This window comes from Syngnathoides biaculeatus, chromosome 2, assembly GCF_019802595.1.
Source record: "Syngnathoides biaculeatus isolate LvHL_M chromosome 2, ASM1980259v1, whole genome shotgun sequence".
Lineage (NCBI taxonomy): Eukaryota > Metazoa > Chordata > Actinopteri > Syngnathiformes > Syngnathidae > Syngnathoides > Syngnathoides biaculeatus.
Genome location: NC_084641.1, coordinates 17,707,191 through 17,724,559, shown reverse-complemented (window position 1 = coordinate 17,724,559; position 17,369 = coordinate 17,707,191). Strand labels below are relative to the sequence as shown.

The 17,369-nt window shown below is 46.1% G+C and overlaps 1 protein-coding gene across 1 annotated transcript; it reads right to left on the bottom strand.

Moving 5' to 3' along the window:
- Window positions 1–353: 353 nt before the first annotated feature.
- LOC133494763 (metabotropic glutamate receptor 6-like) lies at window positions 354–14,503 on the bottom strand. The gene is made up of 16 exons (XM_061808909.1): window positions 14,387–14,503; window positions 13,702–14,299; window positions 11,159–11,375; window positions 10,466–10,601; window positions 10,234–10,388; window positions 7,992–8,132; window positions 7,618–7,824; window positions 7,382–7,521; window positions 7,182–7,304; window positions 6,283–6,547; window positions 5,883–6,118; window positions 4,546–4,707; window positions 4,331–4,480; window positions 1,886–2,026; window positions 1,693–1,803; window positions 354–512 (listed from the first exon to the last, which is right to left on the bottom strand). Exons 2-15 carry the CDS (start codon window positions 14,182–14,184, stop codon window positions 1,714–1,716), a joined length of 2,646 nt encoding a protein of 881 aa, XP_061664893.1. The 5' UTR covers window positions 14,185–14,299; window positions 14,387–14,503; the 3' UTR covers window positions 354–512; window positions 1,693–1,713.
- Between the last annotated feature and the right edge of the window lie 2,866 nt (window positions 14,504–17,369).

Sequence of the window (17,369 nt, the reverse complement as noted above, 5' to 3'; positions counted from 1 at the left end):
GTCCTCAGAATTGTGAGGCCAACGCTTGACCAGCTGATCCCCCGTGCCGCCTCATCTAAGATCATAACTCAAATTCCACATACATACAATTCTGGAAAAACTAAAGACAACACTAGAAAATTGTGAATTTTTCAGATTTTACTCTTTATAGGTGTGTTTGTTTCTCTCTCTCTCACTCACTCACTCACTCACTCCCCCAGTCTAATCAACCACAGGTTGGCGGACCATAAGTTGTTCTCCTGTCTTCCCGCTTTCGGCCAACATTGACTGACACGCCCCCATCGTGTTCTCAACTGGTTTATTTTGGTTGATCTTTTGCACTGAAATGTACATTAGAATTCCCATCAAAAGACACTCGGGCAAATCCCGTTGAAAGAAACCTGGACAGGTTTTTGAATGACATCATCATTGGTCAATCACCACTTTGAAGTAGAACCATTTGCAGACCAGCGAACACGCAATCGTCACGGTGACGTCACCGGGATGCGGGCAGGGATTGGCCGAACAACGCCCTGGGAAGAAAACGGGATGCTGGTGTTAGCACAGGAAGCTAACGTAGCATTCCACATCCTGACTCACTATTTCTTTTTCTGTCAAACAGCACAAACCGACCGACTCAAACGCAAAACCTTTGTGCTGAAGCTTTAGCTGTCTTAACACCTTCACGCCTAAACAAACCTCCATGCGGAAATGTCAGTATTCCTAATGCCTTAACGCTGAAACATTTTGTCTTTCTGTGCTGAAGAAGGAGAGTTGCTAAAACCTTCATGTTGAATTGTGTTCTTCACATCTTCATGCAGAAATAGCTCGTTGTTTTTGTTGTTGTTCTTAAAACTGTGACGCTCACACGTGTCGATAAAGGTTCCATGCGGCACCGTCATTGTTCTTATTAGCGTAATTCCTGCCCTACATAGCGCACCTGGTTACAAGCCTCACAGAGTACATTTGTAAAGGAAATACCAGTTGGTACATAATCTGCAAGTGCCCACATTGAAACACGAGATATTTACAAAGAAAGACGGTACACAGAAAGTGTTTAATGCTAGCGCTAACGCGAGTGCTAAAGCTAGCGCCGCGCTAACGCTAGCGCCAAAGCTAGCATTAGCGCCAAGGAAGAGGAAAACAAACATCACAACTGGTTCATTTCTGCTTCACAATTTCAATCAAGTCAATTTTGTTTTCATTTGAAAACGTTCTTCCAAAGCCTTGTATCTCAAATTTTTGCTTGTATTTGAATGCTAGCGCCGTGCTAGCGTTAGCGCTAACAGGGCCGGTTAAAATAAATCTTCCCGGTAAATATCACTGAGACACGCCAGTAACACAGCATCAAGACGATAGCACAGTGCTCGCAGGGCCGGAAAAAGTCCCTTCCTTGGCACTTATATTCCACCGGTCTCTTTCTTACCTTTTCTGCTCGAGTGCCCCCTTGCGGCCGTGAGAAAAAAAAATGCACAAATTAGCCGCATCACCGCATAAGCCGCAGGGTTGAAAGCGTGTGAAAAAAGTTGCGGCTTGTAGGCCGGAAACTACGGTACCTTGGTACTGAAGCATGGGTGCTGTCACACCTTCATGCCTCAACATGGGTTATTTGTGAACCTTTACATAAAAGAATCTGTGTTTTTAGGGCTTTAATGCCTAAACAGTAGCGTTTTGGGACATTCGTAGTGAAACATGAGTGCTCTCAGTACCTACATGTTGAAGTATGCCTTGAGTTTACTGCGTTCTGTCAGGCTCAAACTTGCTCCTTCCATTCTGATTCTCCTTGAGGGATTTGTGAGACAACTGAGCAGCCTGGACAACGCCCTAGCAGACAACGAGCATCAGCATAGCGCACCACTAGAGCACAAGAGAACATCACCTCGTCTGTTTGTCGCTTTCTGCTCACCTTGAAGCTCCTCTTTCTCTTCTGGATGTTGTGCTCGGGCTGGAAGAGGATGACGTACACTTTGGGAATGTAGAGCATCCCGAGCGAGACGGACGCACTGAGGGTCATGGACACAGTCAAAGTCGCCGTCTGGATGAACATCTGCAGGGAGGAGGACAAATGGAATCTAGAATCTTTTAGAAACAAACTTTGATTTTACCACCTCAAAAAAATCAAACTGATTGAACTTAGAACTAACGTGTACTCAGGCAGTCACATTTACCATTACAGGGAGTCTGTGTACCTCATTAAGAATGATTAATGGCTATCCCATCTGGCTCACAGTTCTGAGGCCCCGGGTTCTAATCCAGCCTCACCTGCAGGCCCTACACAAGAAACCAACATCTCGAGTGGCCCCGCTGAAAAGACCAGCGGGCATAAGGTGACACTTTGCGCACAGTAGCGCTGGCCTTGTTGCACTCCAGAGTACTGCGCTTCCGCATGGTGTCGCAGTCACTGGCTTCTTCAAAGACAGTGACGACTCTGCGTATCGACAAAAAGTGGAGCGGCTGGAGCGTTGGTGCCACTGGCGGTACCTGGAGCTGAACACGCTCAAGACTGCAGAGGGGATTGTGGATTTCTAGACAGCTGTCCCCTCAGGCTATCCAGCTTCCCTATGTCAACTGTGGAAACGTTCAAGTTCCTGGGAATAACAGTCTATCGGGACAACAACAACTCCATCCTCAGAAAGGCCCAGCAAGGGGGATGTACCTTCCTGCGGCTTCCGAGGAAGCACGGCCTGCCACATGAGCTGTTGTGACAGTTCTACACGGCAGTCAGCAAATCAGTCCTGTGTTCATCTATCACAGTCTGGTTTGGTGCTGCCACAAAAAAGGACAAACTCTGACTGCAACAGACAAAACTGCTGAAACAATTGTCAGTACCCTCCTTGTATATTGTGTGAACTTGAGGACTTGCACCGCTGCCGGAATTAAGACAAGAATATGCAAAATCCACTTGGACCTTCCACATCTTGGTCACCACCTCTTCCTCCTTCCCTCTTGGCTTTAACTTCTTAAACAGTTCACTGACAATTCCGTTGTAACTTGCTGCCAGTTTTGTCTTGAGATTCTTGTCACATCTCTGGGAACCCAGTTATACCTTATTTGTGGCACTTACTGTAGTAGTCTTGGCACATCTCCACTGCTTGCGTATCTGTTGTTGATGAATACTGGCCACTCGTGTTCTTAAAGGGGAAATCCACTGGTTTGCATTAATAATGTATCCAACAGGTCATGTAATATGTACCCTATTTTGACAATGTGATGTTAAATCGTCTCTCATTTAATAGTTTTTTCAGAAGATTTTTTATCGACAATTACAAATTTTCAGGGGCGCTGCCACTTTCGCGAGTCACGTGACCTACGTGGACGGACGTGACGTGTCCCGTGCCGCAACAAAGGCTCGATTCCATGTGACACCATTTATGCCCAGCGCCGATTTCTCGTATTTATCCTCGTCTGGTGAAGAAATAGCAGCATCAGTTGATTGGGAAAACGGAGGAACCCAGGTTCAAATCTGTATGGAAGTATTCCTCTGACTTCCCAATAACCGATACTGCTATTTCTTCATCAGATGAGATTAAATCCGAGAAATCGGCCCTGGGCATAAACGGTGTCCCATTTAATCAAGCCTTTGTTGCGGCACGGTACACGTCACATCCGTGCACGTACGGTTCGCTAACCCACAATCAACATCAGCAACAAGCAGGAAGCACCTGATTGTCAGTTCTGGACTAGACAGAAACAAGCTGCTTGCTTCCATAATTACACCCTGCATCAGATTATAACTGTAATCTGGACAATCCAGATGGTGTGCTGAGATGGCGGCAAAGTCCATTAAAAGTCAGCCTTCCTGAACCCAGACTGACCCCCCCCCCAAAAAAAAAAAATATATATATATATATAAATAAATTCATCACTAGGAAGAGGAAAACCTTCATGAGTCACAACCATCACAACTGGTTCATTTCTGCTTCACAATTTCAATCAAGGCAATTTTGTTTTCATTAGAAAACGTTCTTCCAAAGCCTTGTATCTCAAATTTTTGCTTGTATTTGAAGACTAATGGATAAATATGTGCCAATCAAAAGCCAGCACTCTTTCTGTAGAGTGTGAGCATGGTGACCCCAAATGGACAAGAAATAATTCCTGCACTTCAAGTGTATAGTTCATATTGGGATTGTTGTTTGATTACGCAAAATCACATTCTTTACTCAAATACTTGATATGATAATAACTAGAATAATTAACCATGAAAAATATACAACAGCCCCAGCCTTAGTATATACTATGATGAAGCAGAATAAAATGAGATAGATTGCATTTCCATTTACTTCAACAAGACGATAGATTTCACATCTGTGTCTAACGTGGTCTCAAAACTCATCCTGGGATCAGTTCGTACCTTTTCCGTGGATTGGGCCGTACCAAAGAAGATGGGTATGAAGGCCAGCCAGACGATACAGGTGGTGTACATGGTGAACCCGATGGGCTTTGCCTCGTTAAACGTCTCCGGGACTCCACGGCTTTTCACGGCGTACACTGTGCAGGTCACCTAGCAACGCAAATGCAGCAGGTAATGTGGTTGCATTGCTCGGTGGGCGGGGCTTCACTTCTTACCATCAGCACGATACTGTAGCTGAGGCAGCAGATGAGTGACAGGTCAGACATGTCGCATTTCAGGATCCCTCTAGCCAGGTCGGGATTCGGGGGACGCAGCTCGTCGTAGTCAACAATGGTGTGAGGCGGCACCACGGCGAACCACACAAACACGCCCAACACCTGAGGTACGTGCATACACACACACACACACACACACACACACACACACACACACACACACACACACACACACACACACACACACACACACACACACACACACACACATGTGCAGGTCGTGTTGATCCACCAAAGATGAATGGAGGCAACTGGAGTCTGACAACAAATAGAGGAGCTCAATCAACTAATCAGTCAACCAATAAATTGACAAATTATCTTCATAACCAACCCATCACTGTATCAACCACCATATTGATCAACCTATTAAACCAATTTACCACTCATTTGATGAATGAACTTGTAACCAACAAATCCATTGACCAATCAACTAGCCACTCACTTAACCAACCCATTCAATCAGTTGACCAGCCAAATGATCACTTTATCAACCTACCAAATATTTAATCAAGCAGCCAATCAGTTGATTAACCAGCCAATGAATTTACCTACCAACCAATCAACTGACCAACTTCGCTTCACTTGAACCAAAAGCAATCGACTGGCCAGCCAACAAGCACACAATAGATCAATCTACCAACCAATCGAAATAAATGACCATCATATATGTGAAGAAAAAGCCAACCCATCAATTGACCAATCAACTAACAAATTACTAACTCGACTGACAAACCAGTTGAGCCAATTACCGACAAACGCAAACAAAATCAACCAACCAATTAAACTAATTGACCAACGTACACACGAATCAAACAGCCAGCCAACTAATCAACCAACTGACATATCAATCGACCAATCAGTTGTGTAAATAACCAACCAGCCAATCAGTCAGTGGAACGAAATATCCCAACCAATCAGTAATTACCAATTAACCAATTGAACATCCAACCAATCCATCAATCGACCGAACAAATGACCATTGAATGAGTAAGCGAGCAATCAGTCGACCAGCTCGCAAAGCAATCAAAACAACCAGTTGACTTACCAATCGCCCAATCACCATAGGTCCCAGAACCTGGGACCTCAGAACTGTGAGACCAATGAACCAATTAAACATTAACAACATTCTATGGAGCAAGATTGAAACATTTGTCACAAGGCATATGAGCAACTCGTGACAATGCAAAACAATCATCATCCCCTAGCGACACTCCAGTTGCCCCAAATTTTTTTTTTTAAAATGTGATGCCAGCAGAAACAGGAAGTCGTGTCCTCACCTGGACCGAGACCAGGATGAAGGTGATGAGCAGTTGGGAGGTGGGGCTGATGAACTTGGGTGGCGTCACCGAGCGCTTGCCTTGCTCGAAGATGCGATAGATGCGGTTGGTTTTGGTCAACATGGCGGAGTACGTGATGGCCATGCCCAGGCCCAGCAGGAGGCGCCGGAATGCGCACACCACCACACCGGGCTCGGCAATCATCAGGAATGTGATCAAGTAGATCAAAAAGATCCCTGACAGCGGAGAGAGAGTCACATCGAGTCAAGACAAGACATCAAACGCTGGCACAGGCTTTGGTACATATTTGAACGGGACTTTTCTTTGGGGGAGGGGCTTTAATTGTTGTATTTCATCCCCTCTAGAAAGTAGCCGCACTTAGCGACTACCTGTCACCAACCTGTCAGTAAAACATAGCTGAGCTCTCGTCCAGAAGCTCTGACAATAGGCGTGTTGTTAAAACGCATGAAGGTGATGATGACCGCAGATGTCGTCAGGATCCCGAGCATGGAAAGGGAGGCGGGCACCAGGGCCCAAGGCGAGTTCCACTCCAGTTTGATGATAGGCGTCGGACGACAAGTGGTCCTGTTGGGAACTGGCCGCATGTCCGACGGACACGTCTCGCAGGTAAATTCATCCACTTGGTACTGGTAGCCGTCGCAGAGCTGAACGGAAAGTAGTTTCAGGTATCTCTACTTAACTTGATTATTTTTCTAACATACGTTGAAAATGTGCTCTTCCTACTTCTATTTTGTCGAAAATGGGTGGCTATTACTGTGGTCTGCCTCCACACACTGTATCAGAGGGTTTCATTGGGCCAAACCCAGAGGTAGGGGTGAGTAGTTTTTTTTGTTTTTTTTTTTATTCAGTTTTATTGGAGCAAACTGGACCCGAAATGTAGGTATGAAGGTGGCCAAGTACAGGGAAATCGTGGAAGAAAACCTTCTTCAGAGTGCTCAGGACCTCATGCTGGTCCGAGGGTTCGCCTTCCAACAAGACAATAACAGCTAAAATAACAAAGACTGACTGACTGTTCTTGAATGACCCGGCCAGAGAACCTAACTTAAACCCAATTGAACATCTCTGGAAGGACTTGAAAATAGCTGTCCACCAATGTTCACCATTCAACATGAGACAACTGGAGAGGATCTGCAAGGAAGTCCTTAAATCCAGATGTGGAAAAACTCAACTCATACCCAATAAGACTCATGGTCTGATTCCTCATGGCTGCGTGATACTTCAGGTTTTCTTTTTTAACACATCTACAATACATATATACTGTAAATTGATATGCGTTACCTCACAGTGCCAACAACACGGCACCCCTTTGACCATCTTCTTCCTCTCTCCTGGTTTACAGGGCAAACTGCAAATGGATTCTGGTAGCGACCTATCTCCTCCAGACCACTGCATCTCCTCCACCTGATGCACACGAGCACTCACAGACACACGCAGACGTCACACGGTAAATGTAGATTTGGGACCAATAGGAGGCTTACATTGAGACGCAGGTTGTTGGTCCACTGGCCAATGACGTGGTAGCCAGGATGACTGTGGTTGGTCATCTGAAACTGGAAGATGTCGTAACGACCCGGAGCGTCGCCGTTCTCGTTGAATAAGACGCTGGTGCCTGCACTGCCTGTTAGGCAAAATGACACGCCCCCTTTGTGACCATGTGACCAACTTTTTCTATCCACGTGAGACGGAAGTTTTCACGGCGGCGGTAAAATCTGACCGTTGAAGTTGACGTCTCGGATGTAGTCGAGCAAGGAGCGTCCCTCCACGGGGTCCATGGCGCTGCACACGCCACCGTCGGATTGGTCGCCACAGAGCTGTCGCTGCATGCTGTCTAGGGCGTAGGCGACGGCGTACACGGCGTCGATCACAAACTGGACCTTGCCCTCCTGCTCGTACGGAGAGTCCTGGCCGATTCTCTCCTTGCCTGCAGGGTCAGCGACAGGTAGACACTGGAATGGCGCGACCAGTGCGTGATTAAGCCTTACTGCTAAATTATAGAAAATTTCTGCAATATTTATCCAGTATCATTGACATCTACCATGGGGTCCGTGTACTATGTCAACGGTCGACATCCAATGGGGTTCACCCCACCTGTGCATTTTTTCTTGCCGGGGTCCATTTCGACTCCAGGTCGGGTCAGCTTGCACCGGAAGTCGTCCTCCCAGAACTCGTTGAACCAAATGTTTCTGCGGTTGTTCTCCAGAGAGCGAGACATGAAATACTGATCAAAACCTGGAACACACACATACAGAACACCCACACTGACATTCAGGGGTGCTGTTACAAGAAAAGGTTTTAAGCTCTTTAATGCCGTTCCGAGTTGAAGTTTGCCGTCAAATTAAACCTACAGCGCTGTAAAAAAGTATTGGCTGGCTTCTCAAATTGATTTTTTTGCTTTGCATTCTTTCCCCACTATCGTGTTGAAGAACATCAAACAACCCAAATAAACAAAGTACATTTTAAATGGTGATTTTATTTATTAAATGGGAAAAAATATATAGCAACTTAATTACCTTCTTCTTCTTTTCCTTTGGGCTTGTCCCATTAGGGGTCGCCACAGCGTGTCATCTTTTTCCATCTAAGCCCATCTCGTGCACCCACCTCTCTAACAACCACTGTCCTCATGTCCTCCCTCACAACATCCATCAACCTTTTCTTTCAGACACCTTCCAGCCAGCTGTTCCATCCCGCTTGGACCCGTTTCTTCACTTCCTTCCCACACTCACCATTGCTCTGGATTGCTGACCCCAAATATTTGAAGTCGTCCACCCTCGCTATCACTTCCCCCTCCGCCCCTCTCATTCATGCACATATATTTTGTTTTACTTCGGCTAATCTTTGTTCATTAAAACTTAATTACCTCCTTAAACCCATCTATTTTCTTTGGCACTCATCCTCACGAGGGTTGCGGGGAGTGCTGGAGCCTATCCCAGCTGTCATCGGGCAGGAGGCGGGGTACAACCTGAACTGGTTGCCAGACAATCGCAGGGTACATGGAGACAGACAACAGTCGCCCTCACCTAGGGGTAATTTAGAGAGTCCAATTAATGTTGCATGTTTTTTGGGATGTGGGAGGAAACCGAAACCCACGCACGCACGCACAGAAAGAACATGCACACTCTACACAGGTGGGTCTGAGAATGAACCCAGGAGCTGTGAGGCCAATGCTTTACCAGCTGAGCCACCGTGCTACCACTTGGGACACCTTTGTCTAATATTTACATTTGTTTGATGAGTTTAAAGGGTAAAGTGTAGAAACTCGGCAAACGTGTGAGAATTTAAGAAGGGGGCAAAATACTTTTCACAGCACTGTAAAACAAAGATTGACTCACTGCTTGTGTCTTGAAAGCAACCACTTGCAAAATTAGTTTACCATGAACGAACCATGCAAAACATCATGGACGAGCTAACAAATAGGATTGGTGGTAACAACAAAAATAAAAAACAAACATATACAGTAAACACACATAAACAGCATATGCGCAAACACAATGCACACACACACACAAACATATGCCGAACACCCACAGGTAGAGTACATGATGCACACACAAACACCTATGCAGTCAGCACCCACACACACGATACATACATACACCTGTCATGAGCAAGGCTGGACCACGGCCAAGAGGGGCGTGGCCTGGCCACCACTCTGGGCGGTGTCATATCTGACACCTGTCACTGGCCACAGCTGTTTTGCATGTGGACTCTAATGAGACCATGTGTTTAAGTTTGGAGTTTTGTCACTGGCATTGCCAGTTTGTTGCCTTGTGTCAGTGTGTTGCGTTCACTGCCAGTTGGATTCTCCACCACTCAGAGTAAGTGTAGTGTTGAGCTATCCTCGTCACAGCGATTCTGTGCCCTTTGGTTTACCCCGTCCTGTTACGATTGTTCGTTTGCCCCATAGTCATCGGACCTTGCTGGATGTCTTTTTGGATCCTGCCTTGCCTAGCGTTTTTGTGCCTTTGCCTTGTTTTGGACTGCTTTTTTTGGTATCGACCCGCTTCCGAAATAAAACCATGTCTACGACATCATGTCCTCGTCTTGGAGTCCTGCATTTGTGTACGCCTCCCGCATCGTTGGTTCGTGACAGAACGAACTGGCCAGAACAGGACCCAGCAGGAAAGATGAGGCATCGCCGGGCACGTCGCCAGGGAAGCCGCCTGCCCAAGGACCAAGCATCTCCTGTCCATGTCCTCGTCTTGGAGTCCTGCATTTGGGTCCGCCCCCGTATCGTTGGTTCGTGACAACACCCAGTATACATAGTACACACACACACACACACAAACACACAGGCATGACACACACACGCGCTTCCCCAGAGTGTTCTTACGATCGATGGATGCCCGCTTGGGCAGGATGGTGACGGCTCCCTCGGCGATGTCCTCCAGCTCCATGACGGGTGAGCTCTTCGCTCCCCAGCTATCGGAGCCCACAAACAGGAAGTGCCCCGTCAGGTTGGCACGCTTGGCAGCCTCCAGGACCTGTCTGTCAAGACCACAACAGGGATTAAGTTAGGGGGGCTGTACCCCGAGGAAGGGACCAAACCAGCGGCGAGCATCTACTTGATGTCGTCCTCGTTGGCAAAGATGATGACCCCCCTGGCGTTGCTGGTCTCCATCAAACGATTGACAATCTTGTCAAACTCGCCGTCTGTGGGCTCGCGGGGAATCTTCACCGACTGGGCGATACACACGCCGCCTGGGACAATCACATCAAAAGCAACGGTACGCAATCGTCCATAATACATTGTCGTAACAAGACAGATTCATGTCTATTCCATAACAAGACAGGCAATCATTGCCAAGTGTGGGTTTATGAAAGCACTTTGAGACTCTTTGTACGTACAAACAAACTTGACACAATTATACCCATTACATTGTAGTAACAAGACAAAGTCATATCTATTACACTGTAATTGCAAGACAGAATCACACATTACATTGTAATAACAGACAGAATCATATTACATTGTAATAAGAAATCCTCACACCTATTACATTGTAATAAGACAAAATCAAAAAGACTGTACGAACGAGAAAGAATCACACATTTTGTTGTAATAACACAATCATGCAGATTACATTGTATTAACATGACAATTATTCATATTATACATACTAATAACACCATGAAGCAGCAGCAGTGACTAAAAAGCAACAATTCATCTTTTGCCAAGCCGAAAGTGAATGGATGGACAGATGAACATATTATGAATGAACGTAAAGGGACAGACGGTGGCAGAGTTATGATCTTACCAGCCTCCCTGGAGATTTGCATGAAGGCATCAACTCCGCTCTCGCCGTAGTTCCCCTCTGAGGCCAGCGTAGACACGTAGTTCCATCCCAGAGCTTTGACGATGTCCAGCATGGCCTGAGCCTGGTACGAGTCCGGAGGGACCACTCGCGAGAAGAAGTCGTAGCGGTTGTTGTCGCTCAGCTCTGGAGCGGTCGACGCGTAGCTCACCTGCGGGATCTGAGAGCCACACGCGACGCGTCAACGGCCAACACGGACTGCAATCTGGAAAGACCGTCGGATGTTTACACGGGGTGTGTGTTTGTGTGCGTGCGTCTATGGACAGACAGATGTTGACAGTCTCTGCCCGACTGGCTTGACGGAATTTTGTTGTTGACATTGTGGATGTGAATGGAAAGTCAGACATTTGCAGAGACAATGACAAACTCCCGTCAAAAGGATTAAAATTGTGAAACAGCCCAAATGTGTGTCACTTTTCAATCAAGAGAGTAACAATCACATTAGGACACATTTTGTCTGTGTGTTGTCAGATTAGTGAGTTATATTGGGCCCAGAGTAACGCAACCACTGCTTGCACACAACATGACTCGCAAACAATAAATAAAAACACACACAACATTTCGTACCAGCGAAACGAGATAACAGGGAACTACGGCAATCGTGTCACATTTTTTCATGATTGCTTGTTATATGCGAGGCCAAGCCCACCACACACACATGCAGTCTGTCATTAAAAAGATTAAAACCAGCAGCGAAGCAGAAAACTAATAGCTTCTAAATTAATATAGCGTGGGAGACAGTCGGGAGCACGGTGGAGCAGCTGGAAAGCGTTGGCCTCACAGTTCTGAGGTCCCAGGTTCAATCCCGGCACCGCCTGTTTGGAGTTTGCATGTTCTCCCCGTGCCTGCCTGGGTTTTCTCCGGGCACTCCGGTTTTCCTCCCACATTCCAAAAAACACGCAACAGTAATTGGAGACTCCAAATTGCCCCTAGGTGTGATTGGGAGTGCGGCTGTTTGTCTCGATGTGCCCCGCGATTGGCTGGCAACCAGTTCAGGGTGTGCCCCGCCTCCTGCCCGTTGACAGCTGGGACAGGCTCCAGCACTCCCCGGAACCCTCGTGAGGATAAGCGGCTAAGAAAATGGATGGATGGGGGACAGTCTGTTTTTCCATTACAAAAAAGAAAAAGGCACCTTTCGCTCTCTCGAAACACACAAACATGCACACTCACACACAAAACTCAGCTTCTGATAACTGACACATGATATTGTACAGTTTATGGTATCAGTGTTTATTTATATTTGCTCTGACAGTGACCGAGTTCATTGTTTGACTGACACGGCAGCTACTAAGTGACGTGGACGTGTACAACAAATGCCGGCCATCCGCACCCGATTGCAATTGTGCGTTTCTGCAACACTAAACCACTCCCAACCAAATCCATATTTTGTCTTTATATAACCTCACCTGCCCGTTTTGACGGCATGCCGCGGTTTTAAAAAGTCCATGCTTTTCAAATGGCTCAAACTTGCAATTACCAGTGTGAGGTCCCCCCCATCTTTCATGTTGGAGTCATTAAAGAAAGTGCAGGCCTCCAACAGTGTCAAGGTGAGGTCGCGATATGAATCACACGAGCGCACGACACGGGTCATTTCAACATGGCTGGATGCTGCAGCCAATCATAAAGCAGCGGGCCGTGTCTTAAATTAGAACTCTGGTGGGATGGATTCCATGGAAGGGAGAAAGCGTGCATGCACCAAGTAAAGAGGTCAAGTTGACAAATTGGAAGTGGATGCAAAAATACAATTCATATTATAGCAATATTTCATATCATATGTAGTAGCAGCAGCAATCGGTGTGGCGACAGTGCAATTTCAACTGTAATACTCAAGAAAATATTTTACTCCCCGCGACGACATTAACAACGAAAAACATTTTCCTTGTTTCCATGTATAATATGCCCCTCAGAATTACTGGTATGTATCCATCCATCCATTTTTCATCCGGCTAAGCCTCGGTAGGTTTCGCAGGGGGGGGCCGGAGACTCTCTTAGCGGATTCTGAGCAAGAGGTCGGGTACACTCTGAACAGGTTGCCAGCCATTAGCAGGGCATAGAGACAAACAATCAATCGTACTCACATTCACACCGAGGGGCAGTTAAGAGGTCTCAGTTAACCTATCATGCAGGTTTTTGGAGTGTATGTGTGTGTGTGGGGGGGGGGGGGGAGACACACAGGGACGAAGACCACATTCAAACTCCACACAGGCAAGGCCAGAGCTGAACATGAGTTAAAGAAGTATGAGGCAGATGTGCTAACCAGTCATCCACCGTTAGACCTTGCTGGTGTCCATGCTCAAAAATTGAAGAAGTCACCATCTCAGTTTTGTGAAATAAATTCACAAATACCAATTTAGCACAACATACAGAGTAGCCAATAAGAATATGAAATCATATGGGACCGACTGACTTCAGGTACAGTGTCGCATTTCAATTGGAGTTATTTTAACGTGGCAGGCGTTCATTGGATATTCTACGATGCGAGTTACCTCAAAGAGGCGCAGGATGTTGGCCACCATGATGGACACGGAGCTGGCGGAGGCGCCGATCACCGCCACCACACGTTCCGGTTTCCGAATGACGGGCGGTTGTCCGTCGGAGCAGCGGATGTCGGACGTGTCCTTTTGGATGAGTGCCTGCACGAAGGTCAGCGACTGCTCCAGGGCGTACGTGTCCCGGGAGCACGTGTCCAGGATGCGGGCGCCCAGCGTGATGTTGGGCAGCAGCGCGGGGTCGCTGTTGATCTGGTCCAGGGCGTACAACATGGCTTCCATGCGGTGGATCCCCTTCTCCTTCTTCAGCTCGCCGCAGGGCAATCCGTGGGGTCCGCGGGCGTGAATGGGGAACAGGCCGCCCAGGGTGATGTCGCCCGGGATCTTGATGGAGTGCGGGTGGAAATGTTGGTGGGAGGCCCACACCCGATCCGAGAGGGAGAGATCCAGGAGGAGGAGGAGGAGGACTGACGACGTCATTCTGATGCCGCGTTCACTTGACGATCCTCATCCTGCTCGGGTGCGCTGCCTGGGACCAATCAGAACGTCAATCGAGGGTTTGGGACGCGGCCCAATTTGCAAATATCTGACACCCCTGGAAACAAACAAACAAAAAAAGTCTTTTGGAGGCCTAAATTGCCACGAGAAAAGGAAAAGCACTATGTGAAGCTCCTTAATTCACCTCAACAAACAGTAGTTCCTTGGCACTATGAGGCCACAGAAGGCGCCAAAGCTGTTGAAAGCCATCAAGCTTTTCATCCATCCATCCATCCATCCTTTCTCTTAGCCGCTTATCCTCACGGGGGTCACGGGGAGTGCTGGAGCCTATCCCAGCTGTCAACGGGCAGGAGGCGGGGGACACCCTGAACTGGTTGCCAGCCAACCGCAGGGCACATGAAGACAAACAGCCACACTCACAATCACACCTACGGACAATTTAGAGTGTCCATTTAATGTTGCACGTTTTTGGGATGCAGGATGAAACCGGAGTGCCCAGAAAACAAAAAAAAAAAAGAAAAAAAAACACACAGGCACGGGGAGAACATGCAAACTCCACACAGGAGGGTCCGGGATTTAACCCGGGACCTCAGAACTGTGAGGCCAACGCTTCCCAACTGTTCCACTGTTTTTCCTCTGGCAGATCCTGTGAGTGGCGAGGACCCTTTTAAAGAGACCAGGAACCCAAACGACTTCCATTCGGTTTTGGGAAGGCATTTTCTCACAGGTATGTTTATTTAACATGTTGTCTCGAGCCTGATAAGGAGAACAATAGAAAACGAAATTACCTTGACAGACCCTCAATGTTTACGTTAAATACAGTCGTGGAAAAAAATATTAGAACGCTTGCATCTTCAGTTTCTTCGTTTCATTTGCTCATTTACCAGTTGAGGGCGTCGTCCGCCTTTGGCCCAAAGTCAGCTGGCCGTGACCCTGAACAGGGTAAATGCTATTGACAATAGATGAATGTCAACTAGATCAAGCGTGATGGGATCAGACGCATTCTTCCTCATTTATTGTATTATACACATTTAACATTACCAGGGATGAAAATGAACAAGGAATTGAAAAAGTTGCTCTAATCATTTTTCCGTTACTCTAATCTGACATTCCAATTTTGTTTTGAATCATTTACCTTTTGAACTGTAAATTCCAGCCACCGTTCCGTTTCACTTGGAAACAATAAAGCTCACATATCTTTTTTTCATGCTGACACTTGACACTGAAAATATGACAGTCGAAAAGGTAGCTAAAAATCATTCAAAATATTTGCCCTTTTTTTGGGCGCTCAAGAACCTCCAGAGTTAGTCTTTTTTCCTCTTTTCTTTGCATGCCACCTTTAAACAACAATTCTACCTCCTTCATAAGAGTTTTACCCTGAGGCACATTTTAAAATGAATTATTTCAATAAAAAAAAGTGCAGTTTAAGTCGATTATGAAATGAACCACCACCACCCCCCACCCCACCTGCTGAAATAGTGCATTCAGGATTATTGTCTAAATTTGATCCTCATGAATGAAACAACACTCGACCGACGTTATCTGATTAATGGACACTTTCATAAATCAACAAAGTAATACATAATAAAAAAAACAATAATAACAACAGCAATACAAATACGTGCACTCATTCAAATGTGTGGTAGTTTAACAAAGACTTACGCAGGAAGTGCCTCTTTGGGGTCAGGGGGCTCACGTCCCAAGCGGCGCCACAGCAGAGATTCTGGTCTGGTCCCGCTCACTTGATGGATGGGAAAACGATTCGCCTCCCAACTCTCGGTCCAATCAGCGCAATGTTTGGAAGGTGTGCAGACAGTGGATGACAGTGACCTCTAGCGGTGAGGGCTCATTCTTCTGGGAAAATGTCAAAAGTCTGCCCAAGTAACTTATGAGTTGAATTGTTCCGTTCCCAAACTCGTGGAACTATTTACTCATATGTCATATCAATTCCCCGCATTGAAACGAAGTCAAATAGCATCAAACGTGCTTTCGAGAAAATAGCATTGTATTGTAAAATATAAATATAAAAAGCACAAAAACCTGATAAAATTGTTTAATCAAGGTGAATTAAGTCAAAATACACACCCACTGTAGTCTTTTTGTGTAGCGAGTGATTTCAAGCGGTTGCCCATTTACCACTTGGATTATTGAAGCAATTTTTTCTTAGCGTTAGGTGGTGTAGTTTCTCAAAAAACAAAAACAATAAAATTCACTCTTTATTCTGGCATATAGCAAATAAAAGTAAGTTTCTTTCGGCTTGTCCCTTTCGGGGTAATTTTGGTAAACCTAATTGACCTAGAACAGGAAAAGTTGTCTAATTTCATGTTGGATAATATAAGATGAAGAAATATCTTTTAATATAATGCATGTAAACTTCTGGTTTTGACAAATGTAGAGCTGTGAAAAAGCACCCCCCCCCAAAAAAAAAAAAAAAAAAACTATCACATGCAAAGGTTTAAAATCATCAAACCAATTCTAATGTCACTCAGCAACAACCCAAGGAAGTGCTTAATACAATCTTTAAATGACAATTTAACTCCGCCATATTGGAGGGTTTTCTTGCATGAACAGCCTGTTTAAGGTCACACCTCAGCATCTCAATGGGATTAAACTCCGGACTTTGATTTGGCCAGTCAAAAATCCTATTTGGGGGGGGAGACACATTCAGAGATGGAGTTGCCGGTGTGTTTCAGATTGTTGTTCTGCTTCATGATCCAAGAGCGCTTGACTTTGAGGGCGCGAAGTGATGGGCGGATGTTCTCCTTCAGGATTGTCTGGTACACAGCAGAATTCATTGTTTCATCAATTACAGCACGTTGTCCTATTTCTGAGGTACGAAAGCAGCCCCAGACCATCAGACTGCCACCTTCATACCTTCCAAAAAGTTCAAGTTTTCTCTTGTTAGGCCACAGAATGTTTCTCCAAATGTCCTGAGGATCAGCAAGATGTTTTGGGGCAAAGCCTTTGCCTTCTTTGTTGACAACAGGGGTTTTCGCCTGGGAACTCTCCCAAAGATGCCATTTTTGACCAATGTCTTTTGTTATAGAAGAGTCATGAACACTGACCTTAACTGGGCCCAGCAGGACTTTAGATTTTGTTAAGAGGTTCTTTTCCGATCTCCTGGATGAGTCATCATCACGTTCTTGGGAAAATTTTCTCCTTTTGTG

Coding starts and splice junctions, on each gene's coding strand:
- LOC133494763 (XM_061808909.1), bottom strand. CDS start 14,184: ATGACGTCGTCAGTCCTCCTCCTCCTCCTCCTGGATCTCTCCCTCTCG. Junction 11,376..13,701: donor ACATCCTGCGCCTCTTTGAG/GTAACTCGCATC, acceptor TGTGGCTCTCAG/ATCCCGCAGGTGAGCTACGC. Junction 7,825..7,991: donor CGGCAAGAAAAAATGCACAG/GTGGGGTGAACC, acceptor CTGACCCTGCAG/GCAAGGAGAGAATCGGCCAG.